We start from the raw sequence: 27,444 nt of genomic DNA, 5'->3' as shown, positions 1-27,444 counted from the left end.
GTACTTCTGGCTTTCTCCATGCCAAGCTTTCTCAAGAAGGCAGATCAAGATTTTAACCATTCAATCGTTTTTTAGTCTAGAAGCTGATCTGTAGAAAGCACCAGGAAAATTTGGTGAGCACTGATTCAAGACAATACATTTCACTGATTTAAAGTAACTAAACGTTTTAAAAGTTTGTGAATGATCACCTTGCTTCACTCCATTATCCAATCAAGAGCCTAAGACTGAAAACAACAAGATCTAAGGCATTCAGTTATGACAGGGAATAACTAAGGGATGTTTTCAAGGGGCTTAGTAGGAAACTGCTGTGTACTGCTGTTTGACAGTGGGTAGTATACAGGCCAGGAATCACATACCCAAGCACTGGTATCATCTCAGTAACTTGTCTCCTAACCCAGTTGCCTGCTAATGCACCTGTAAAAACAATAGATGATGGCCCCTATCACCCATGTTGGAGACCCAGATGGATGGAGTTCCTGGCTCCTCGTTCAACTTCACCCAGACCCGGCTGTTAGAGCCATTTGAGAAGTGAACTAGTATCTCTCATTCTCTCTCTGCCACTCAGTCTTTCCAATAAATAATAAATCTTATTTTCCTCTAAAGAGAACAACTAGTCACAATAACCTCTACTTACTTGCTTAAAACATATATATCCCAAACCCATAAAGAACAAAGAAACAGGCTAAAACAACTTCTCAAGTCCTAAATGCACCAGAACTCTGAGCTTATAAATAGAAAAATCTGCTTTAATGGACCCAGCATAAAGTCTTGATCAGCTAATTCTTCCTCTTCAAGCACTGGGATCTCATACAGGCACCAGTTCTTGACCTGAATGCTCCACTTCCCATCCAGCTCCCTGCTTGCGGCCTGGGAAAGCAGTGGAGGATGGCCCAAAGCCTTGGGACCCTGCACCCATGTGTGAGACCCAGAAAAGGCTCTAATTGTTGGCTTTGGGTCTAATGGGTTTAGCTGAGACCGCTGTGGTCACTTGGGGAATGCACCGTGGGTGGAAGATTTTCTCTGTCTCTTCTCTCTGTAGATCTTACTTTTCAATAAAAATAAATAAATTTAGAAAAAAAGAAAAAAATCTACTTTAAGAAGTATGCTATCTGGGCCTGGCGGCGTGGCCTAGTGGCTAAAGTCCTCGCCTTGAACGCCCCGGGATCCCATATGGGCACCAGTTCTAATCCCGGCAGCTCCACTTCCTATCCAGCTCCCTGCTTGTGGCCTGGGAAAGCAGTCGAGGACAGCCCAATGCATTGGGACCCTGCACCCGTGTGGGAGACCCAGAAGAGGTTCCTGGTTCCCGACTTCAGATCGGCACGCATCGGCCGTTGTGGCTCACTTGGGGAGTGAATCATCGGACGGAAGATCTTCCTCTCTGTCTCTCCTCCTCTCTGTATATCTGGCTGTAATAAAAAATGAATAAATCTTTAAAAAAAAAAAAGTATGCTATCAGCCCCAAGAAGTGATGCACAAGGGCAACAGAATCCTGGTATATATTAGAATTTCATAATTCAAAGAATTCATCTGATTGTTATTTGATGTAACGTAAGAATTCAAGAATAAGATCTGTCATTGAAAAAAAAGAAGTGGTTCAGGAAGAGTTGTTTATTCAACATCCAGAGAAATAAAAATTTAGAAATATTTTAACAATGTGGAATTTTAGAATTTTTAAATAAATATCTTTTCAAATGCTTTTTCTTGATATTGTTTGATAGTAGTTACAACATTAGTATATACAGTTTAATAACTTTCTGTATTATTGCTTTTTCTGTGGCATCCCAGCACACCTGAGACTCATGAACTTGTAAAGAAATACAGTTAATTTAGTTCATGGCTCTGAAGGCTAGGAACTCTAAGATCAGATGGGCATAGCTGGTGAAAGCTCATCAGCAAATGATAGCTATCTGGTAGTACACATGTGCACGTGGTGAACAGACACATCACGACAGAGGAAGGGAAAAGGATCACGTGCTTTTTAATGAATCCTTCTTGGGAGAATTAATTCAGTTCTGTGAGAACTCGACCAGTCTTTCAAGAAAGACATGAATCCCTCTTAATGGCCCCACAGCCCAACAAAGCTACATTGGCAACCAAATTCCAAACTGAGTTTCCGTGGAGACAAATCACAACAAATCACATTACCTACTAGAGATTTCTTCTTCTAGGAACCAAAATGAACCAACTGTTAGGCACGTGCGTCCAGGTGTTGATGATTCTTCATTGCTGCAACAAAGTCCCGTGCCCTGCTGGCTTAAAACATCCCACAGTGCTGGAGGTTGGAAGTTTGAGGTCACAGTGCCAGTATGGTTGGGTTCTGCTGAGAGCCCTCTTCCTGACTTGCACACTGGAGACATCTTGTGTCCTCACATGGCAGAGAGAAGGCAACAGAACCCACTTCCTTGGGGCCAGAAGGCATCCCTCCCCCAGCATTGCATATCTGCACTCTTGACGCGGTTTCTCCACAGGCAGAGACTGCCTGGTCCCCAGGATGCAAGAATAATTTTTATGACTCTTATGGTTCTCACCGCTCCTGGTTCAGGTCCCATGCATCTGAAAAACTCACAAAATGACAGTTTTTAAGAGGAAGCACGCTAGCTTCACCCTCACAAACCCTAGCCCTGCATGCAACAGGGAACTGAATAGTCAGTCCACCAGGGCCCTTCCCCTACCCTCAGTTTCCTTCTCTCCCTGATGAAGAACTCAAGCAGTAACAGTCAAGATCACACTAATTAAATAAATGGAAGAGGGAAGGGAAAAGCATGAGGGTGAGAAAGGGAGGTGTCATTTTATTCTTGGAATTGTATCTATGAACCACTTTATTCTGTTTGTATCAATTTTTAAAACGTGAAGTTTAAAAAGAAAGAGCCTTCCCTTCTCACTGTCTTTCACAATGAAAGTGTTGGAGGTCTCTGTGACATGCTGTCACTAGCATATTACTGAGAACAAGTTTATTAGAGGATTGTCCTCCTACTCCACTACCCCTTCTTTATAGTATTGGCCAAATGCACTGAACCCAGAGCCTGACAACCAGAGAATGGTCAAAATATGTTAATGACATAATGGCCTTTTGGTTGAGCTGCCAAGAGATGCCCCTGCTGCCCCAGGTCTCTCTGACCCCATGATTGATGGTCACCATGGAGCACCCAAATGCATGTACACAATGGGAACACAAGGAGGTCCTTGGGAAATGACAAAAGGCTAGGCTGTGTCTAAACCCAGTTTGATTCAGTTTACTGGGGCGAGAGGTGATAAACGATTCAAACAATCAAATGTCAGTATAACCTAGAACTGATAAAGCAGTTTATTTACACAGACCCAGCCTTGCACATGTGGGAAGAGTTCTTAACATTGGTTCTGTGTTTTGGGGGCTCAGGGTCGGCAGAATCCAGCCAAGAGATTGAAGGTCAAGACTGCCAGACGAGTCCTTTATTTATAGCACTCCAACAGTTTCCAAGGGAGTGAGACAACAAGAACCTGTGTTAGATGAGTCACACAAACTCACAGGATCAGAGAAGTCAGAGAGGATCAAAGGGCGGATGAGCCTTCCAGCTCACTGCCCCTCTGAAACCAGAAGGCACATTTCACAGAGCTCTCTCTAATCTGCCCCAACTAATTTTTAGGGATTGAGTCTGAAGGAAGATTCAACAGGAGACTTAGTTGCTATAGCCTCTTGGATTCCCGACAAAGTGGGCTTTGGTACAATAATAAAATGCCACTCTTTTTTTTTTTTTTTTTTTTTTGTCTCTCCACAATACCTTCCCTCAAACAAAATGAATGAAAATCCAAAGTCTGATTTATGATGGAAGGAGGAAAGACTTAATTGAGTAACTTGCAAGGCATCAGAAATAAATATGGACCTCATTGAGTAACTTGTAGCACACCACAAACAATTATCACTAATTTGTACAAAAACACTTCCATAACTGTGTTTTCCGGGAATATCTCGTTTGCTTTTCCCTGTTTACTTCTTAATCACATTATGATGTCTGTCCATTAATCCAAGAGAGGTGTCACACAAATATCAAACATCCTGGATCCCATTTCAATAGTCATCCCATTGACCATCACACTTCTCAAAGCAAGGTAGGTGAGTAATGTCCACTCATCTTGGCCTCCTGAGTAGGCATGCAGTTGTTTAAAGGAGATGCTGATTGGAAGTCCAAGAAATGCAAAAACTGTCCCTGTCTGTTCTGAGGGCCTTGCTGCCACTGACTCTGTTCCAAGCCTCTGTCCAGGTATCTTATACACAAGGGCAGATGGCAAAAGCTGACTGTACGAACAAGACCTGACATAGCAAAGGCCAGTAGGCAGACAAGACCAGACTTTTCAGTTGCACAACTTTCTGGTTCTTTCCCTGCTATGATCAGGAATTGGACACAAGAGTAGCATGGCATGTCAGCATCTCAATTTCAACATCCCAACAGCAGTTCAGCTTTCATTCTTGTGCTCCAGAGTCCCTGCCCACTGCCCAGTCATGCTTCAAGAAGCCAGCCTTTCGAGAAGAGAATGACTTTGTTGTTATTACTGGTGAGCAAAGATAATATCTCAAATCTGCTTCTTATGGGGGAGGAGTAGGAAGAAGTTTTATGTATTATGTAGGAGAAAGCTGGTATGAGGGAATGCCCAGCAATCCAAACTGGAATACAGAGGCTAGGAATCAAGCTAGCACAGTATGACAGTCTGAATAGGAGTGATTGCCATGGACATTGGGACGTCCAGGCTTCCATGGAGAAGCCAACTTGTTCACCTTTACCAACCACCAGTCCCCTGAGTCTTGTCACTGACCAGACTGGGAAGAAATTTGGAGTTTCCCAGCTGAGTAAAAAGGACAGATTTCTTCAATATCATGAAGTTTTCTTCATTTGTCCCCACCTCATATTCAATCTCTTCCATATCTTGTTCTGTGCTGTCCTTTTATGCACTCTATTACCCAGATTCTTTGTCCTCCAGCTCCCAGTTGGTTTTAGCCTACTGTGGGCACCTGCAGAGAAAGGATATGAAGAAGAGAGAGGCCATGGTGAATCTTCCATAGCCTTTTCCTGGCTTTACCTTCATTTTTGGCAGGGTTTGCTTCTCTCCAGGATTACAGCTCCTGCTGGCCAGCCTCTGCTCCACACTCAATTTGCTGGGCTCTCAGGAACAGCCATAGCTGCCTCAGAAAACGTCAGCCTTGCCCCTTGAGTAGTCCCTTTAATGTGGTCTCTTCACTTGAACTAACTCGGTGAGGTTCCATTCAACAACAGTTCTTTGATTTTATTACTTGTGATCCAAGCTGACATACAGATGCTTGAGTGAAACAACATACTGAGTAGATTCTTGGTCTTCATACTCAAATTCACTTTGTTTTGTCAACAGCTTTTTCTTAGGGTACTTTATACAATCCAAATATGCATTAATAACTGAATCCAATTACATCAAGCAAATTAGACATGTAACAAATTAAGCATTTACTACCTTAGTAGCATATAATTATTGCATGCATGTATGCATACACATATATTTTTCATATATTTGTATACCAGAATATTAAGGTGAAGGCTCAAATATAAATCCTATGGTCCCTGGTGAGTTAGAGGACAGAGAGGTGTCCATGTTGTAGACCTGACTGAATTGTCTCTTGTCTTGGATTTGCATTGTCTGCATTCCCGTGCTCCTTCTACATATGTTGCATGTTGAATTTGTTATATTCCCAGAACTCAGTTTTCTATGAAAGAGAATTCAGTAGAGATTTCCTTGCTGAGTGACTATTGAATCTTGACTTTGATCTGATTCACTTGGACAAGCGCTGGCTGCCTCCTTCTTTTACTCCTTGCCTTCCTGTGGGAAGAATAATCTTTATTTAGTAAGCCGAAAACACAATTCAAGGTGCCAATTGTCACAAAGTTATGATTACTACTTGAAAATCTGAGAATGAAGAGATTTGCCCCTATAAAGTAATTTTTAACATAAAATGTGGGTTTCTGTACATTGGTTTTCGATCCAGAGATTTTCAAGTTTCTGACCCTTTTCTCTGTGAGTTTTGGTCATTTGGATTCACATAATCCTTCTTTTTACCAGTCTATTCTCTCTGCACATCACATTCACAAAGAAATATTCTGAAAATAAAATGTTTTGGATAACAAACACAGAATGTGCTAGATATCCGAGATGGAAGGCTTACTGTTCCACCAAGACAGTTTTCCATCTTCCCTAAATGATGAATTATTAAAAGCCTCCTCATCTTACAGAACACTTTGACTTGAACCCTGCGACAAACCTCCTTGGCGTTGTGTTTGGTTTGGGGTTGATTTTGGTTTGGCAAGTCAGTTGACACCCTAACCTGCAGACTTGGGTGCCACTGAGTGAGTCACAGGGACACTTTTCTAAGCTTTCCCAATCCATAAGACTTGTTTTCTTAAGGTGAACATTAGCGGAATGACCCAAAGGATCCAAGTGTATTATCTATCTATCTATCTATCCATATGCCAAGCAAACAAAATGAAAAGAAGCCAAGAATTAAAAAAAGAAGCAAATTATGGATACCAGGAAGATGTCACCCAAGAATAAACCTTCATCTCTAATAATATCTTGATATTCCACTCCTGCTTTCTGTGCTCTCATTATGTATTATTCTGGAAATCACGTGTGTGTGTGTGTGTGTGTGTGTGTGAGAGAGAGAGAGAGAGAGAGAGAGAGAGCGCTACATGTAAATGCAATTTATAGAACAAAGTTCCTGAATTGGTTCTAGGGCCCACTCTCATTTTTTGTGTCTTCAGAAAAGGGCTTGAACCACATTTTATTGAAAGGAATACACTCTAATTGAAATTCAAACTTGAAAATCACTCCGCGGGCCCGGCGGCGTGGCCTAGCGGCTAAAGTCCTCGCCTTGGATGCCCCGGGATCCCCTATGTGCTCCGGTTCTAATCCCGGCAGCTCCACTTCCCATCCAGCTCCCTGCTTGTGGCCTGGGAAAGCAGTCGAGGACGGCCCAGAGCTTTAAAAAAAAAAAAAAAAGAAAGAAAGAAAATCACTCCGCGATTCATAACTGATGAACTATCAAAACCACTTGAGCAAGAACCTCAGAGCATGCCCTACATCCGGGACCTGGGAAGGGTGGGAAATTGGGTGGGCCTTCTCCCTTAATACCCCCCTTTAAACAGGAAGGAAACAATATGGGAATAATAGTCTTACCCACTTTCCTATAGCCCTTGAAACTTTTTACCTTAATTAACTATGTAAAGATTGTCAAAAAATAATAAAAAATAGATTACTTAATTAAAAAAAGAAGAAAATCACTCCGCAGCTACCTCTCCACACAGCATATGCATATACATTGGGCAAAAATACATTTGCCTTAGTGTTTCTAGTGTGACAGTTTGACACACCCCCATAAAAAGAATAACTCAGGAGCTTCTGGCTTACCTAAGACCCAACAATGCACAAAAGCAAAGCTTCATCCTTAAAGCCAACCTGTTCCATACGCAAGAGTAGGTGAGTTAAGTATGATGAGACTTCATGGGAACAAAAAATATTCTTTACCCAAACTCACTCCATCTCTGCCACCTCACCTGACACCTCATCCTTGCAGATAATCCCCCAGTGTCTTTGGAGGCTTTTTTAATACTTAAAACACAATCAATAAAATGAGTAGACACTGAAAAGTGGCAACAACTTACAATGTTCTTGAGCAACGAGCTGTTGGTTTTTGCTGACAATAAATCCTTGCACAAGAGGATTGTCCAGAGAAATGGGGACACTGAGAGGGAAAATCAAAGTTTTTCCATGACCAGTTTCACCTGCTTCAGAACTTCGTCTTGATCAGTTCTCTTATCTCTGTGTTTTTTTAGACAAATTTCAGAAAGCATAGAGGGAACTAAAAGACATATATTCCAGCTTTATTTTGTTTATCAAGAAAAAATGGGCAGAAGTAGATTTTGAAACATGTTCTTTCCTGTTGACAAATGTTGAAAGAATGTCTGGAGGAAATACTAAATTAAAATACAGACTGATTCAACTATTGGCATCAAATCACTTACAATAAAATATGGTTGCTATCTTGAATATGAGGGAAAAGAAAATAAGGTTCCCAACATTATAATTTTGTTGAGGAAAACAATGAAAATCTTAATTTAGAATCTATTTTATGTTATTTTGATTTTATCATTTCAGAACACCTTGAAGACATTTACTCAAATAATTCTATTATATTCCAAGTTCCGCATATTACTGATATAGAGAGTATGGGGTGATGGAAAGCTTTAATATTTAAAGCAAAGAATCAACAACTTTAAGTATTCACCTATGATACACATTTTTAATCTTCACAGAAAATCAGAAAAGGGAGTGAATTGAGAGCATTCATAAAATCTTGACTAAACACAAAATTTGGCATAACTCTAGCCATCGTTTTACTCACTTAGCAAGTTTACAGGATTGTGGAGTGCTCTGTTGTGGATATAAATACTATATTGAGGTGTAGTATATGCAATTTGCATTTACTAACAGAGCCTTTACTTTGCTCACGTCTCTGTTCCTCTTTGAAGATGATTTGCACCCAACTCAATGGATGTGTCTAAGCCAATTTAATGGGAAATCCTATTCCCATACCAGTGATTGATGTGGGGAAGTCATATGGTCTTGTTCTGTCCTATGAGACAATGAGAGTGATATCAGCATGCTTCTAGAGGAGATGCGAGACTCTAAGGAACACCTGCAGAAAGAGCTAATCCTTTCTTTTCACCTTGGCATGGCCAGCTGTGTCACCTGGGACCCTTAAAGCAGTTACTATGAGGTTTGAGAGGCACATATGATTCTCAATGGCAATATTAAACACTGAACTATTCAACCCTCTGAGTTTCTTATAATATAACACCTACGAGTTTCTTATTATGTAACAAAATTTATAATGGAAACCTGTAATGAAACTTAAATAAAACAGTGAATTTCCTTATTGTATAAGTCCTTCTTTGTTAGATTTTCTGTTACAGTTAAAACTATTCAACTGAAGTACAAAGTATATAGCTAACAATTTCAGAGAGGAAAAGATTGAATAAATAGGGATAGTGTGATATATATCACATAAGTGATGAGCAAAATATTGACTATCCCTTCTAAGGATTCCTCCCTGTTTTGGAAAAAAAAAAAAAAAGATAAAACACTTTCACCTGGAATGATCATGAAACATTATGTGGAGAAGGATCACAGTAATAAGATAACAGATAGTGAATACAAAATAATCTATCCTTATTTTATAGTAAGGAAGATAGAGGGGAAATTTGAAGGAGCAGTATTATAAAGAAAGCTAAGATGGAGGACAACACACACTGAGTTTGATGGCTAAAGATCTGAGAGTCTGAGGAGACATATACAATGTTTTCCGCTATTAGTTCAGTAGAATCCAGGTGATCCCCACACATACTCTATGAAAAGAAATTGTCTGTGATCCAACAAGTCTGAGACCAGCATACTATAACCATACCCATCTCATACCCATGTCCTGCAAATTAACTGTACGGGCCGACACTGTTGCACTGATAAGTCATGAATAAGAACTAATCTGAACTTTGTTTAATTATGTGAGTGTTTTCCAAATTTTCTTGGACCATAGAACTCTTTTGGCTCAGGAAAGCTGTTATTATCACACCTATGGCTAAATGCTTCATGGCATAAAATTTAGAAAAAGTTAGGTAAAAGAGAATAGAAGGTGCTTCTGAAAAAAAGTTTAAAGATGTAAAGAACAAATGATAGTTTAAAAACTAAGGAGTAACCAAAGAATATGACAGGAGTTAGGAACATAGAAGGAAACGAGGATCAACAGAGTGAAATGGTGGAGAATGATGGAAGGATGGATTGTGGACTGAAGGAAGACCAGAAGAAAAGCAGGTTTCTCTCTACAGATCAACAGATAAAGAGACAGAATTCTGATGATTATATGACAATGAATGTCTCAAATCAACTTGTTACTGAAGTAGAAGGTAAAATGATAGTCTAGTAAGGTGAGAATGGGGGGCAGGTATGTGTGGAAGAGTTATTGTGTTTAGTGATTTAGATAATTAACAAGAGGGAAAGAATTATGAGAATACAGTGAACATCCCACTCTCAAGTAGATAAGTTGGTCCAATAGAGTCCTGTGATTTTTCTACAGAAACATTGCAAGATAGAACTTTTAAAAAATTATAAGGGTGATATAGGATTAGATATTTCCATCATAGAAGGTTAACAGGGAAAGGAAGCCTATAGCTGCAATGTGGGCTGCTTCAGATTTACAGATTGAAAGAGATCAGGTATGTCCAAAAAAGAAATTACCAATTTGGCTCAATTGCAAAGGGTCTAGTGATCTGAACTTCTGATAACATTAGAAAGCATAAGCTTAGGAGTGAGGTTAATTAGATAGTTTTAATAGGAAATATGTTAACAATGTTCAAGGAGTAAAAGAAATGGCATGATAATCACGTTGTTGACAAAAATCCATCATCTGAATTTCCAACCAACAATAGGAATTTAGTAAGCCAGTGCTGTGGTGCAGTGGCTTAAGACTACCCTTAAAATTCCAGCACCCTGTAAATGCTAAATAGAATCTCAATGGCTCCACTTCTGATCCAGTTCCCTGCTAATATAAATCACCAGAAGATGGCCCAAGTGCTGAAGTTTATGCTTTCCATGTGGGATACTAGGATAGAGTTCCAGGCTCCTGGCTTCAGCCTGGACTAACCCTGGCCATTGTGGCAATTTGGAGAGTGAATCAACAGAAGGAAGACCTCTCTCTCTTTCTCTTCCCAACCCACATTATTTTCAGCAGCATGAATAGAAATTGAGGATACTATATTAAGTGAAATAAGTCAGGCACAAAAAATTGACAAATATCACATGATCTTACTCCTCCATGAAATCTAAAAAGAGGATCTCCTAGGATAAAGTTAAAAGGTGAGTGGTTAGTGGGGATAAGAGGATGGGGAAAGATTAATCAATATGTGCTAAGACATATTTGGAGAAATGTGTGCTAGTGTTCTACTATACAAAAAGGTGACTACAAGTAGCAATAATGAACTATAAATTTTCCAAGATAACTAGAAGAAACTATTTTGAAGGTTTTTAATTCAAATAAATGATAAATGTTTGGGGTGCTAGATTTGTCTACCCTAATTTGAACAATACACAATGCATATGTTTGTGAACACATGACATAGTACCCCATAAACCTGAATTTTTTTTTCAACCTAAAGTTCTATTTCTTGGGACAACACTTTAAATCTATATTAAAACTTATGGGCCCGGCACGATAGGGTAGTGGTTAAAAGTCCTTGCCTTGCATGCACCAGGATCCCACATGGTCGCTGGTTCTAATCCCAGCTGCTCTGCTTCCCATCCAGCTCCTTGTTTGTGGCCTGGGACAGCAGTTGAGGACTACCCAAATCCTTGGGACTCTGCACCTGTGTAGGAGACCAAGAAGAGCTCCTGGCTCCTGGCTTCGGATTGGCTTAGCTCCAGCTGTTGCGGCCACTTGGGGAGTGAACCATCAGACAGAAGATCTTCCTCTCTGTCTCTCCTCTTCTCTGTACATCTGACTTTCCGATAAAAATAAATAAATCTTTAAAAATAAATAAATAAAGTAAAATAAAACTTAATGATTAGGCTGTTGTTCTAACTCATGACCTTGTTTCATGGCTTCTCAATTATATAAATGTGTAGTGATGGAGTACTGGGGTCTACCATGTCCAGATGTGGGGATATATTGCAATATGCATCCCTGCTTCCAGACGAAAGATAAATTACCAATGGAGCTGCTGGAAATGTGTAGATAATGGGATGCTGGACTGTCTGACATTGTCTGTACCAACAGTGTCGGGGCACACTTAAATAAGAGACCAATAGAATTATGATTCCTTATGAAGGACTACACCATTGTAGTAAAATGGGAAAAATCTGTCGGGGGAGGTGAGAGTTTGAGGGGAAATCCCCGTCTATATGAAATTGTACCACATAATTTAAAAATTCAAAGTATATATATATATATATATATATGATGATAAAAAAACAAAATGCTATTTTTCTTAATGTGACTTTTATAAAATTATTCTGATTCAGTTTAATTGCACTACTTTCAGCAAAGTAATGCCTTTTACTAGAAATCTTTTCGTTGTGAGATAATGATAATATATTTGGCATGGGACATTTATCAATATCTGAAATATTCAAATATAAATAGATGTGTTCCATAGCTGCCTAGCCTCAACTGATGGTTTTCCGTCTGTTTTCAGTAATACTCTTTATATCCTTTCCTTCCTTTCTCGGCCTTTCTTCTAATCTTTATCACATGATCTTTCTGATATTTTTCCCTTATTTATTGACTTCAATGTTTCCCCAAAGCACTATTATGCTCATACAGCCCTCATCTTCTCTGGCAGGTCAGTGTCCCAGCAAGCCTGGATTGTGGACAAGGAGTTAGAGACACAAACCTTTCCAAGACAGTCATTCCTGTTGAAAAGATTCCCACACATGTAAACTTTTCAGGACAAATACTACAGACAGTGTGATTTATCTGCCTCAGGACTAGTGACACCCCAGGGACCACTCCTTGTAAGATTTTTCCCATCCTCTCCTATCATCTGAAGCCTGAGGGTAAACATCAAAGGCCACCCTGAAGAACAGAAAAGCGGGCCCGGCGGCGTGGCCTAGCGGCTAAAGTCCTCACCCTGAACTCCCCAGGATCCCATATGGGCGCCGGTTCTAATCCCAGAAGCTCCACTTCCCATCCAGCTCCCTGCTTGTGGCCTGGGAAAGCAGTTGAGGACGGCCCAAAAATCTTGGGTTCCTGCACCCTTGTGGGAGACCTGGAGGAGGTTCCAGGTTCCTGGCTTCGGATCGGCGCACCAGTCATTGCGCTCACTTGGGGAGTGAATCATCGGATGGAAGATCTTCCTCTCTGTCTCTCCTCGTCTATGTATATCCGCCTTTCCAATAAAAATAATAAATCTTTAAAAAAAAAAAAAAGGAACAGAAAAGCAAGAGGTGTCATGAAACAGCAGCTGGAGACCTGCAGAGACAAGTGGGATTAACACAACGTAGGAGCAGACAGCCAGCTCTGGGAATACCAGGACATTGGTATTTGCCAAATCCTTGAGATGGTTTCCTGCAGTCACCCCGTGTGCCAAGACCAGACCCTTAAGGCCATGCTCATGCATCACATTTATCTCAGGAGAGGTTGAAGGACTATTCTGTTGTGTAATTCAAGAGTGTTGGGTTTGAAAACATATCCTATTTGATAAAGGAAGACAACTAATATGCAAAATAGGTTCTGATTGGGCTCGGCAGCGTGGCCTAGTGGCTAAGGTCCTCGCCTTGATCCCATATGGCCTCTGGTTCTAATCCCGGCAGCTCCACTTCCTCTCTATCTCTCCTCTTCTCAGTATATCTGACTTTGTAATAAAAATAGGTTCTGATTAAAAGCAGAGTGGAAGAAGATAAAACAAAATTCCCTCCATCTCCCCTTGTTCACTATCTTCGTGTTGTCTGGGGCAGGGAAGCGGATAGTTAGAGAACAGTTCTCCAAATTATTTCAACTTTAGGAGCTTACGAAAAGGCAGTGTTTCCTAGGCCCAGATTCAGTTTAATCCAATTGCTCTGCGCGGAGATTCAGGCCGAAGCCCCATCTCTAAGTCAGGGGGAACTCCCCTTTCCTTTGCAATTGCTGTTATGTGCATCCATGTGAAGAGCCTCATGGAGAGACAGCTGTACTCAGAAGATCTACATTTTCTTGGACCTAATAACATCATATAGCACTTCAATATCCTTCCATATTCCAATTTTCAAAGATGTCATTGTTTTACCACAATTGCTATCAGAATTATTTGCTAAGTTATCTAAACCATTAATGGACAGAACTCAAGGCAAGAGGGCCCACTGGATAACCTAGTGGCTAGATATTCACCTTACATGTGCTGGGATCCCATATGGGCACCAGTTCATATCCCAGCAGATCCGCTTCCTAGTCAACTCACTGCTTGTGGTCTGGGAGAACAGTAGAGGATGGCCCAAAGCCTTAGGTCCCTGCACCTGTGTGGGTAAGCCAGAAGAAGCTCCAGGCTCCTGGCTTCGGATTGGTTCAACTTTGGCCGTTGCAGCCACTGGGGAGCGAATCAGTAGATGGAAGACCTTTTTCTCTGTATCTCTTCTCTCTGTAAATCTTCCTTTAAAATAAAAATAAATAAAATCTTAAAAAGAAAAAGAAATCAAAGCAAGAGGATAGTGAGTTACAGGTCAGTGGCAAGGGGGAGACTGATACATGTGGAAGTTGTGCTTAACTTTGATCCCAAGTACCAAGCGTTGGGATGGATTAGACATTTTTGGAATCCTTGGTGCTGAGAAATTTTTTCAAAGGAGACATTTCTGTTAAGAAATGAGTGGGAACGAATCAAGAGACATCTGTTGTGCACCTGTGTCTACTGAACAGTGTTTGTCACACTACCAGTGGTGAAGATGAGGTAAGATTAGGGGTTTTGTCTGTCATTTGCTTTTAGTTTCAGTCTGTCATGAACTGATGCTCTCATGCAATACCATACACATGATAGGAAATTCATTCCATAAAAAGCTAAGGTCAGCAAAATAGATGATCAATTTTTATTAGACTTGACTAACTATATGTTGTTAAGAAAATAGTCATAGGACCAGGTCAAATGACAGTTAACAGTTTCTGAACTGTAACTCTGCCTGACATTACTGTCCTCCCCTTCGTGTCTGTAATAACCACAGATCTGTGAGCCACACAGACATGGCTCTCGTGGGCGTGGCTAATGAACAGGATGAAGGAGATGTGCAATCTGCTGAAGGACAACCCAAGTCCAGCAGTCACCCATGTGGCCTTGGGAGCCCCAAGACAATGGCTCCATAGGGATCTCCTGGAGCACTGGAGAGTCAAGCAGCTTAGGGGAACAGCTCAACACTACACAAAGGAGGACCCCAGAGCCATGTGAAGCCAGCTCCAGGACTTGCACTTGCTCAGCCCAGCTGCTGCAAAAGTCATCCAAAGCAAACAGGGCTCTCCCTGCAGCAGACTCAACAGAACAAAAACCAACACCCAGAAATAAATTAGATCTCCAAGCTCATCATGTTACACACAGCCCACTGTCTTCAAATCCAGGATCCCAGATACAATAACAAATGATACTATTCACTAGCGCATCCAAAACAAAGGAACTCATTACTATAAACCAACTCGATTCTCAGAATTTTCCAGGTCAGCTACAAGAAAGAGTTATGAGACTGCCTTCCCAAGTGAGTTAACTCTCACCCATGTCTAATTGTAGTATGCGTGGCTAAATCCCTTTTTCTTTTTTAGTAGAGCCAGTTTACCTCTTGGAGCATCTAAGTCCTGGGAGCTTCTGAAAGCAGGGTAGGCATGTGGTCAGATTGAAAGGAACATGGAGCCTGGAGCCCTAAGGGTTTAGAAACCACCTGTAGTTCAGAAATCCCAGCTAAGCCCCTGAGCTTTAATTCCTTTATCTAGAAAACAAAACTAATGACATCCCCTCCCTGGAAATACAACTGAGCATGCTTTGCCTTTTGTAAAAAAAAAAAAAAAAAATGGCTATGAGTCCTCGCTACACAGACATAAGCAGCCGAGAGATGTTCCCTTGTCCTTCATAGTTTATTTCTTCAAAGCTCGCATCATTTCCACATGTCACACTCATCATCTCCCTTACATGCCTGCCACTAGTGGGATACACTCAGAGTAGGAAACTGGCCACATGCCTGCCACTTGACACCTGGGAAAAATTGTACCTGAGGGATTTCATCCCAGGCCCATCACCAGGGACAGAAATGATCTGGAAATTCACAAGGGCACATAGGTGGAACTCACACATTTGTTTTTCTTACCAGCCCCTCCTTATTTCACCTTGTACTCGCTCTCTCTCGCTTGCTCTCTCGCTGGCAGGAAGTCACAGCTCTGCATGGGTTTGGGTTCTGCTGTTCAAGGTTTCAGAACACGTTTTAGTGTCACTGCATCCCTGTAAAATAACAGCAGGCCACTTAACAAAGTCTGTGTTCTAGCACTGACCTTATTAGCACACTTCAGATCAGACATATGGTACACTCCAGGCCATATACTGTAGCTGTGGGCAGTTTACTCAACTTCTCTGAACTGATTTCTTCCAACACAACAGAAATACAATAACTGTTTGGGCTTCCTCACACAAACACATAAACACATAAATAGCCATGTTAAGGAGATCCATGGAAATAGCCTCAGTCATTCTGTTTCTATGTTAGTAGACTATATAATACATAATTATAATATTGATTGTTGTTGTTTCTTACTTTTTGCCCTGGGATATTATAAGGTAGTAGTGTTTTTGCAAACTGGGAAGTAAAATAGCTCTGGATTTTAAATCTCTATTTAAAAAAAAAAAAAGAACTGAAAATACAATGTGTATTTCTTAGAAAAAAGAACGTGAGACTACTAATTCAGTTGAAATGTGGTTCAGTGTTGCTAGACAGCAGTTGGGCTTCTGGGACCTGATTATGTATACTCATTCTGTAATGTTTGCACTGTTGATGAATATCCAGTGCAAATGGAATCCTGCAGAACCTAACACCTTCCATAGTGAACGGGAGAACACTTTAGGAGACCTGGCAATGGATTGACATCTCTTCCTGGGCAGAATGACAACATGCAGTCCTTGCTTTTGAAAAGATATTATTAAGATCCTGGATAAACACATGGTCATTTTCAATTAAAAATGATTAAAAGAAAGACTCTGAATCAAAAAATATGTTGCCAATGTTCTCTTTTAACATGATTAAATCTCTCAGAAATGTAACTAAAATTTAACCAAATTTAGTCATCTTTAGGGGAAATGGCATGACTAGGAGCAAGTTTGCTACAAACATACGGGGTTCTTTGGACTGTGTTTAGACTTCAGCTAAGCCACGTTGTAAAGTAACCGTGATCTGTGCAAGGTTCCATGGCTCTGTCCATCATAAATCTATGTCTATGTGAAAAAAACAGAGAGAGCTGAAGTACAGTAGGCACCATTTATGCCAGAAAACATAGCAGTAAGTACTGCTTTGGAGCAATGAACAGCTTTGAACTTTGCAACTTCATTAAATTCTTTAGGACTTGAATATTTTTCTATTCATTGACCCTCCATGATCACTCTTTTTTCAGATCATGGAGATGGTTATCTCCAGAAATGAGTTCAGACCACTCTCCAAAAGGCAAACCCTGAAACTCTCTAAACTGATAAATGTGCTTCTAAACTTGGGTGTGAAAAAAAAGTTTCCCCCTGAGAACTTGTGATGAAAGAAGTTATAACTTGCAAGAACAGAATTTGGTCTTCAGAATCCTCTTCCTTGATCAGAATATTTCATCTGTGCTTCTTAAGTCTAAGTCACTAGAATGGTTAGGTTTTCTTGTTTTTCGCTCTTTTTCCTAGCAGCTGGGGCTTATATGACTACAGAGTGTAAGTATCCATTGTGTACATATATATATGACTTGTAAATGTCCAATAAATTTCTGGTATTTTGTTGCATTAGAGATGAAAATGATTATCACAACCATTTCTTTCTATCCCTTTTAAGCTGTTATAAAATTGCCTATGAGTAACGTGATAATAACTAGAGATAGGGCTTTTTTTTTTTTTTTTTTTTGTATCTTTGACAAGAACTTGGTGAGTGTCAAGGCAAGAGTCATGTGAAGCAATTTTGTGTGAACTCTTGGGCTTCGTTCTGCAGGTTCCAGCGTGGAGATTATCGGAGGAAGAGAAGTGTCTCCTCACTCCAAGCCGTTTATGGCGTCCATCCAGTACGCTGGCACTCACGTGTGTGGAGGAGTCCTGATCGCGCCGCAGTGGGTGCTGACAGCCGCCCACTGCCATCTGGGGTGAGTGTCCTACGTTTCCATGGACCTTTCTCTCCTTCGGGTTAGCTGCAAGAGAACCTCACGTCCCCATGGTAAAGAATTTTATCAAGTGAGCTTTTGGGATCACAGATGCTGAGGTTCACTGACCCTTCCATCAGGTCTCCCTTTTCTACCCTGGGGTTTCCTTTTGGGGGAGAATGAGGAGTACTTTCCCATTTAGCTATTAGACAACAGTACCAACAGACACCGTGGCACTGAGAACAGAGGCAGCACACTCCCCACCCTCATCCCGCCACCCTGCCCATGAGGAAATTGGCAGCACGGCTTTGCTCTAGGCTCCTCCACTTTTCCGATTTATAAATAGGAAACAATAGTAACAGTCCTGTAGTTCCCCCTTTATCCACAGGTCCTACATTTCAAGGATGGGTGAAACTGTGGATAATTTCAAACCTTGTGAATATTGTGTCTTTTCCTATGCATACAAACTTATGATAAGGTGTATTTTTAAAAGTTGGAACAGTATGAGGTTAACAACAAAATAATGAAATAGAACAAACAAGGGCAGTGAATTGAAATTTAAAAGGAACGATTTACTTCTAAAATTTCTAGACCATGGTTGACCAGGGTAACTAAAATTGCACATAAGAGAATCACGTATACCTGCTTCGGGGAATTTTGATTATTCAATGGTACCTATATAACTATTTTAGCACACTGGGCATATTCTGTGTTTTATATATTTGTATGTGAGGCTGACTCTGTAGGTCGGTTTCTAGATCCCTTCCCTCCAACATCTGAGGCAGGAGAAGATACTCGACAGGGAAATTTGTATGAAGAGATAGAGTAAGAGAATTATTTTCCTGAAATTCTTACAGTGAACTCTTTGCTGAAGAAAGTCTAATCTCCCAAAGTCTATTTCAGTCTAAAATTTTCTACCTACAGCTAATGAAGACCAAAATCCCTCCTCTTTGGATGTTGCAACCAGCACAAAAGGAAAGCTAACCAGGTGTCAGTTGTTCTAGGGGCTATCTTGACTTTTTCAGTTTCCTGTGCTGGTGTGTTTGCTATATTGCGTCTTGCCCAAGTAAACTGAGAAACAGTCATGTAGTTTCCTTCCATTTCAAAATCCATCTTCACCCTTATATCTGGTTCTCGTGGCATCAGCTGGATTCCAGACAGAATGATTCAATTGATTCACTTCAGTGTGCTTTGGGGGTTTGTCTAACTTTGTTCCCAATTTAAGGAACTCTTTGAACACAAACTGGAAGTTGGTAAACCCGAAAACAGGGAGAATTTGGGGTTTTTTTGGTCAATAGCTAGCCGCTGGTTTTCAGTCTCATTTGAGAAGTGGGCTTTTTTTTTAATTGAGATTTTTTATTTTCATTTGAAAGGCAGATTTACAGAGAGAGAGAGACAGATAAATAGAGAAAGTTTTCTATCCATTGGTTCATTCCTCAAATGGCCACAAGGGCCAGAGCTGAGCTGATTTAAACCTGGGAGCCAGGACATCATTCAGGTCCTCCATGTGGGTGCAGGGGCTATCCTCTGCTGCTTTCCCTGGCCATAAGCAGAGAGCTGGAATAGAAGAGTGGCAACTGGGACTCGAACCCATACCCGTATGGGATGCTGGTAACACAAGGTGGAGGATTAGCCTCTTAGCACACTGGCCTCTGAGTTAACACCTTAACAACTTCTAAAGCACCTTAACAACTCCATCACATCTGTTCTTCTCCCCAGGAAACATGGCCCTTGGGACCTGCAAAGCAGCAGATGACTATCTATAAATGTTCACCCCATGCAAACGCTCATTTCAGATACTCTTGGGGTCTGCATTCAAACAGATTAAAACTTTGCCCAAACACAGGACTTGACTTACAAATGCTTAACAAATGCAGCATGGAAATAAGGAAATTGGCACTTTATTTTTTTTTTTTTGCTCCACCCAGGACATGATGTGCTAAGAAGTCCTTCACAAATCATAAAGTATTATGGGAAGATAAATAATGTTTAGTTTGCATTTTAATTTTTTGTCAAGCACATTTGACTCAGAAGAAGCGAATTCCCAAATTTGGGGAAAGAGATTTTAAAAAGAGAGGTTTCGGAGTTTAAAAACAAATACAAAAACTATTGCTAAATATCATTTTAAATGGCTGGAGTATAAAGAACTCCAAAATATGTGGATCAAATTCCCTCCACAGGACATTTGGGTGTAAAAATGTAGGCAGATTGATGCTTGGAAAAATATTAAGCTTTATGAAATTCAAAATATTTAGGAACTAGTTCAATGGTGGCTTCCCACAAATGTCCTCCCAAGTGTCCTGTGGGAATGGTTTACTAACCCTAGGCCCCTCTCTCAGCAGAATGATGAAGTGAGCCAAACCTGGGGTTCTCCCTTCTCACACTCCCCAATACATTGTTTGTCCCATAGTAGTTTGACCTTTTTATTAGCTGGCATGTCAAATACCAAAGGAGATCAGTAAAGCCTTCCTGAATGAGCAGAAGCTCATTTTCAGCATTTTAACTCACCAGAAGCAACACTTTCAGCAGTTGTTGTCCATCAGCCTCCTAAGTTTACCTGCCACCTCTTCTACCTGCCTAGCAAGTGAAGAGATGGAGCCTTCTAGAAGTCTTCCCAGGTAAACTTGCTCCACCTGCAACACTGAAGTCTCCTGAAGATGAATAAATAATCACACTCCATTCAGGCAACTAAGTTCTGATCCTGCCTGGGGTTCGCATCCTGGAGCCACCATTTTAATGTAGCTAGGGTGTTCTCACGGGTGTTACCTGATATGAACCTCAGTCTCCTAGTCTAACAAATCAGGACTATCCTAATATCTCCCTCACAGGCTTGTTGTGGAGTGGGGGAGCAGCTTAAGTGAGGAAAAATAGCCAGATTGCTTAGCACATGGAACACAAGACTTAATAGATATCAGCAAGTTTTTGTCATTTTCTTAAATTTACTTTTGATGTAGAGAGAAAGAGAGCTTGCATCTGCTGGTTCACTTCCCAAATGCCTGGAAATTGGGAATTCAATCCAGGTCTCCCACATGGGTGCAGAGACACAACGTCTTGAGCCATCACTGGCTGCCTACTGGGGTCTCCATTAATAAGCAGCTGGAATCAAGAAGGTAGCCTGAACTTGAACCCAAGCACTCTGACAAGCAATGCCAGAATCTTAATCACTGGGCCAAATGCTCATGCCAAGTGTTGTCTGATCATCTGTACCTTTAGTGGTAGCACCTGAGGAACTAACCGAATGGTCCCCTTGTGTTGGTGAGAGAAGACTGAGAAAAGTTCTCTCTTTGACAGCCACTGACTTCTCTGTAGATCCGGCAAGAGAGACCACTGAGAAATGGGAATCCTACCTTTCTGTGGCCAGACCTCACTGAGTGAGTCTAAGCAGAAACACTGTTCAGAATCCAGGCAGGCAGAAGAAGCAATGGACCTTGGCCTAGGACTTACAGAGGAATGAAGGGAAAACACTGGCGGTGGAGTCACAAAGATGGAATTTGGGTCCTGATTTCTCCACTTCTGATGTAACCTTACAGCTGTCAGAAGTTAGAGAAGCCTTTGGCTGATGAGGAGTACCCACTTTAGCCAGACCAGTTATTGTTGTGCTATTGAGATGATGTTTAGGACCATCTTCAGCATCCATTTGGGGCAGGGAAGGGGAAGAGCAGAAACTCACTGTCAGCAACACTAGGATTCTGCTTGAAACCTAAATCTGTCCAGGTTAGTCCAAGGCAAAACTCAGAAAGCTTCATTTTCAACAACATTTTCAGGCGGTTCTAGAACAGATAGGAAGACCCACTTGCAGAAATACCATGCGTGCAAATAAAGACACTGATATTGTTATGTCTCCTCTGCATGGAGTCTGGAACTAGGTTCAACTAACAAAGCAAAATTCCAGAACTCAGCTCACTCCAGGTATACACCACAGACAAAAAGCTCGACCTTCTTAGAAGATTATAGCTGAAGTATATCTGGAAATTGAAAGTTTAGAAAGCATTTTTGGGATTGATTTGGGGTGTTAGCATGTCCCAGTGGAGAAGACAATAACCAAAACATTTCAGAGACAATAGCTGATTAAGGAAATGAGTAAAACATAAAAGAAAACCAGAAATGTTCTCATCTCCACTCCCTTCATCAGCATCCACCACCTCCTACACTCTGCCTTTGAACCACACTGATCTCCTCGTGTGAGCTGTTTGTGCACCCACCTATTTTCCAGCTACCACGTTCATCCCAGGACACCATTCTTCCCTCCAAGGTTTGGGCTTAGTGGCTATGTTGGGGTTGAATTTGAATCAGTCTTAGGAAATCCAACCCATGTCCCAGGAGAAATTTTATTCCTATCCTGATTTTGCAATAGGCAAAGTTTTCAACAAACAGAGCTAGAACACCCAAAATAAACTCTTTTAGTGGAAACCAAGAAGTGGTCACTCTGGGCAGTCACAACTCGGCCATATGCAAAGCTACACCCAACACCATCATGGCTCATTTTCCAAGTGATCATTTCTTTCTTTTCCTTTATGTTTCTGTGCTGTTTTTTACTTTTATTTATCTTTAGTAGTCCCTATACTTGAGGATGTGTGCTTTTCTGTAATCTATCTTAATTCCATTTTCAAGTAACAAACAATTACATGTAAGTAAACAAATGCAATTATTTGTATAACCTGCCTAATTCTGAAAAGAGATTTGAAGTGGCTTCCATAATAAGACTTGCTGCAACAGAATAAATCTAGCATCCAAAGTATTGTCAAGATCTCAAAAAAAGGCATTTCTTTTTTCATCATTGATCAAAAATGTAATGTGATCCAACTTGCAGTAAATCAGATTGAGCATCATATTGTTGAAACACTGCTACTAAAATTATGTGCAACTAGGGATTTTAAAAGACTTCTGTTTTGTTACCTGATTAACTTGTTTGTGCCTTGTCAATCACCACAACCGAATTATCAAGGACTGGTGATCTCAGAATGTCTTCTTTTCAAAATAGCAGCTTTTTTACTTTGACCAAAATTTTCCTTTCTTGCCCAGATTACCTTTCTAATTAAAGGGCTAAGACATTGGAGCACTTCTGGCCACAGGAAATGGTCCTTACTTTCCCATGCTTCCCTAAAATGAGGTCTAGACATACAGACACGATCGGGCACATTCAGGATGGTACAGCCGAAGATGGTCTAAACATACAGATAACAACTCTAGAGTTGGTGGTTTACCTCAGCTGTTAAAATGCCATGTTAGGAAAGTGCAAAAGTTCTTGAAATGAATAAAAGAGGTGGCTGTACAACAATACAAATGTGCATTTTTAATCAGTTAAAACGGTCAATTTTGTTAGGTGCATTTTACAATTACAAGCTTCAAAAATATAATTTCTTTTGTTTGAACAACATTTTGTTGTATATTTGATCTAAGTTAGGATCACTGCTTTCTTCTCACAGTTGAATACAAGTTCTGATTTTGTTTTTGTTTTTTGTTTTTTTAGTACTAGGGATTTGGGTTGGAAGGGGATTTTATGCAAGTGGGATGGGCCTTGGTATCGTCCAGTCACACTGGCGCCCACTGAGTATTCTGTTTCTCCACCAGCCTGTTGGACAGGCTGCCTTGGAGATCCTCTTTCTTTCTAGATGTATAGGACCCTTTCCACTCTCTTTGAACCTCACTGGGGACCTTGGAAATCCTGCTAATTGCATTTTCTTTGCTGTTTTAGACTTAACAAAGACCAATCTGCGAAGGTGGTTTTAGGAGCACACTCTCTCTCAAAGAAGGAGCCCTCCAAACAAATATTTGCCGTTAAAAAATTCATACCATTCCCAAGATTTTTACACAATCCTAAATCAGACGATATCATGCTGGTTAAGGTATGTGGTGCTATCTTCGTCCCCAACATCCTCCTACAGCCTGGCTGGGTGACTTAGGTCATGAATACAAAAGCATGCTGTGAGCACTTTCCATGTGTTTGAAATGATTGAGACATGTTCTTTGAGGGCCCACGTTTCTTCACATACTGCCCTCACAGGAACAAAAATCCATTGCAAATGCATCAGGGCCATGTTTATACAAGAAAAAGCCACCATGATGCTTGCACACAGAGGAGGGAAGCATTGCAATAAGCCCAAGCAGCCACGTAGAAATTCTTTCCCAAATGCTTTTCTCATTAGCCGGTCATTAATGCAACAGAGCCAACCAAATGACTTCAGGGATTCAGAAGTGAGTTACAGCTTAGTCTAGACCATACTTAGTGGAGTCCAAAGGCAGTCTAGACCGTACTCAAAGAGCAGGAAACAACTCAGCCTCCAAAGTCATGACCTATGGATACTATTCCACAGAGCACCATTCCAATACAGAGCAAAGGTCAGTTGGCTTAAGACTGGGCAAGATTCCTGCTCTGTAGATGCTTCCTCCCTGAGCCTCAGTGAGTTCCACGGGGAATGGAGCACACGGTAAGCAAAGCAGCAACCACAAAGGCAGCTGCACATTACCACCAGGGTAGACTGGAGAAGGAGGGATGCCTTGCTGAAACAGATGGACCACACATGCAACATACAGGCTTCTAGCAACTACAAACGGGAAAGATTGATAACTGAGTCTTCTTTTTTTTTTTTCAATCTGTCAGCTTCACACGGCCGCAGAACTCAACAAATATGTCCAGCTGTTCCACCCAAGATCCAAGAACTATCTTAGAGCTGGAGCCAAATGCCAAGTTATTGGTTGGGGAGCCACTGATCCAGATGTTTTAACCACCTCTGACATCCTGCGAGAAGTGACTGTCACTGTCATCAGTCGGAAACTTTGCAACAGCCAAAGTTACTACAATCGCAACCCTATTATAACCAATGATATGCTTTGTGCAGGAGATGCTAAAGGCCACAAAGATTCCTGCCAGGTGAGAGTTCTTCATGAAGCAGGAATCTCAGAGTCCTTTACTGCAGTCAAGTCTCTACGTTCTCACTAACACTGAGGAAGAAAGGCATGGAGAACAGGAAACCATAATTTTTTTAAAAAGAGATTTGTTTATTTTACTTGGAAGTCAGAGTTACAAAGAGAAAGATGGAGACAAATCGAGAGAGAGAAAGAGAGATCCTTTGTCCACTGGTTCCCTTCCCAAAGGGCCACAATGGTCAGAACTGGGCCAGTCTGAAGCCGGAAGTCAAGAGCTTCTTCCAGGTCTCCCATGTGGAGGCAAGGGCCCCAATGCCTCAGGCCATCCCCCTGCTGCTTTCCCAGGTCGTAAGCAGGAAGCAGGATTGGAAGTAGAACATTTGAGGACTAAAACTGGCACCCATATGGAATGCTAGCACTACAAACGGAGGATTAGGTTGATATACCAGTTATACCACCTTGCCAGTTCTGAAATTACATTTTTTAAAAATACATTTTCCATTCCTGCAATTCCATTTCAAGCCTTGAGTGCCAAAATGAAATGCACCATTTTTAAATGTCTTTTGTTTTTGTGGGTTATTTCAAATTTTATGTCCATCTATTCCTTAATGTCTGAAGTTTAATAGCTTGGTCTGGCATTGTGACACAGCAGGTTAAAACACCACCTGCAATATGGGCATCCCTTATGAGCACGAGTTCAAGTCCCAACAGCTCCACTTCTAATTCAGCTCCAAGTACTTGAACCCTTGCCACCGCTGTAGGAGACCCAATTGAAGTTCTTGGTTCCTGGTTTCAGTCTGACCCAGCCCTGGCTTTTGCAACCAATTAGGAAGTGAACAGCATGGAAGATTCTCTCTCTCTCATTCTCTCTATAATATAGCCTTTCAAATAAATATTTTTAAAGAGAGTTCAATAGTCATTGATTTCTAAAAGAATATACATATATGTACATTGATACAGCTAGAAACAGAACATTAGACCCGGGCAGAAACAAGGTTATTGTCATAATCATAGACAGAGACATGAACTGAGACAGACAAAAGAAACATAACCCTAGAAAGAAGTACAGAATATCCACATGGAAGTTGCATCAGGTTCTCTTCAAGATCCCAGATATCAGGGATTCAGGTAGTCAGCCTCTGGAATCAATCTTTGTTGGTGAAAAGATATCAGTAGCTGCTCATCATGTATCTGACTATTTTCTTCTTTCCAGGGTGACTCAGGTGGCCCCTTGATCTGTAAAGGTGTCTTCCAAGCCATCGTCTCCGGAGGTCATAAGTGTGGTATTGCCAAGAAACCTGGAATCTACACCCTGTTGACCAAGAGATACCAGACTTGAATCAAGAGTCACCTTGCTCCATCTTATGAAAGTTAAGATTACAGATGATTTTCTGAGATGTACCAGTTACTTACTTTTTTTTCCTATGCTATACTCAAGTCATCTTTATCTTCAGATAGAGCTGCATGTGGGTAGCAGAGCATAGTTGGGATCCATTTCTGTACCCCTAAGACTTACTTTATTCCTTAACTTCTTTGTCAAATGTATCACTGGTGTATTTCTATCATGCTGACTTCATTCTGAATAAAATTTAGAAGACTCTGTTGGTTTTTTATGGACATGAAGTAATATCTTCCCTCATTCCACCCACACTCCCCAAAGGGCAATAAAGTGATGAAACAAGACAGCAATGGTACCACCTACATTCACGTTTATTATTTTTTGGTTTCTGCTGAATCACCCTAGGTTGTTGAGAGCTCTTTAAACTACTACAAAAACATCTAATTCGAGATCTACCCTTTTATCATATTTTCATGCATATTGTATCGTAAGACTAACTATCGGTACAAACATGTGCAGGAGAGCTCTAAAATTTGTCTTGTATCATTGACTTTATACCAATTGAAAATTAATTCCTCATTTTCTCCACTATCACCTGCCATCTCCTGGAAAATGCCATTGTCTGTATGCTTCTACGTGATTGGCTGTTGTGAGCTTTATTTTTAAAATAGAAGCTCAAGAAATAATCAGCAATGTTTACACAAATATTTAGATCGTATTTATCATTTTTTATGATACATTTCTATTCCGGTGAAACATAAAAGTCAATGTGCAAAAATGCCAGCTAAACAATAAAATGCAGAAGTAAAGGTAAATTGGTCAAGAGAGTAGAACAAAGGGGAAATGATAATAAGAAAGAAGATGAAGGAAGAAGTATATTCATAGTGTCATCTAATTTTTATTACACATTGTCTAAAATACATTTGAACAATCTGTTCTTCAACCAATGCAAGATCAACATGGTCACTTATATGAATTACAGCTAATGAAAGAGCTTAATCCAGAAATAGGACCATGGGTTCTGGAAACGAGTCTAAAGAGAATTTGTTCCACAGTCCTCTGAAAAAGGTTATAGCACTATATTTTCTTTATCTCTACCAACTGCATCAGGACCACCTGAAATAATTTCCAATACATCTTGCCTTAATCTTTTTCCATAAATTCAGATTTAAAAACTTTAGGTGAGCCTGAAAGTCTGCATTGCTTGAAAGTCAGGAAGCAAACATTTAGCCCAGTAATTGTGATGCCCATGTCCCACGTCTAGAGTGCCTGGGCTTATTTTCTGGCTTCAGCTCCTGATTTCTACTTTCTGCTGGTGCAGACCCTGGGAGGCAGTAGTCACGACTCAAGTGCTGAGTCCCTGACACCCACATGGAGT

The 27,444-nt window shown here is 40.7% G+C and overlaps 1 protein-coding gene across 1 annotated transcript; it reads left to right on the top strand.

The window, feature by feature from the left end:
• The first annotated feature begins 17,312 nt into the window (after positions 1 to 17,312).
• GZMK (granzyme K) lies at positions 17,313 to 26,322 on the top strand. The gene is made up of 5 exons (XM_012926562.3): positions 17,313 to 17,444; positions 17,716 to 17,863; positions 23,556 to 23,706; positions 24,462 to 24,731; positions 25,941 to 26,322. The coding sequence occupies exons 1-5, from the start codon at positions 17,381 to 17,383 to the stop codon at positions 26,064 to 26,066; spliced, it is 759 nt and encodes a 252-aa protein (XP_012782016.2). The 5' UTR covers positions 17,313 to 17,380; the 3' UTR covers positions 26,067 to 26,322.
• Positions 26,323 to 27,444: the final 1,122 nt, after the last annotated feature.

Source organism: Ochotona princeps, chromosome 23 (assembly GCF_030435755.1).
Source record: "Ochotona princeps isolate mOchPri1 chromosome 23, mOchPri1.hap1, whole genome shotgun sequence".
NCBI classification, from domain to species: Eukaryota; Metazoa; Chordata; class Mammalia; order Lagomorpha; family Ochotonidae; genus Ochotona; species Ochotona princeps.
The sequence above is the reverse complement of the archived record's forward strand: the minus strand, read 5'-3'. Positions and strand labels throughout refer to the sequence as shown.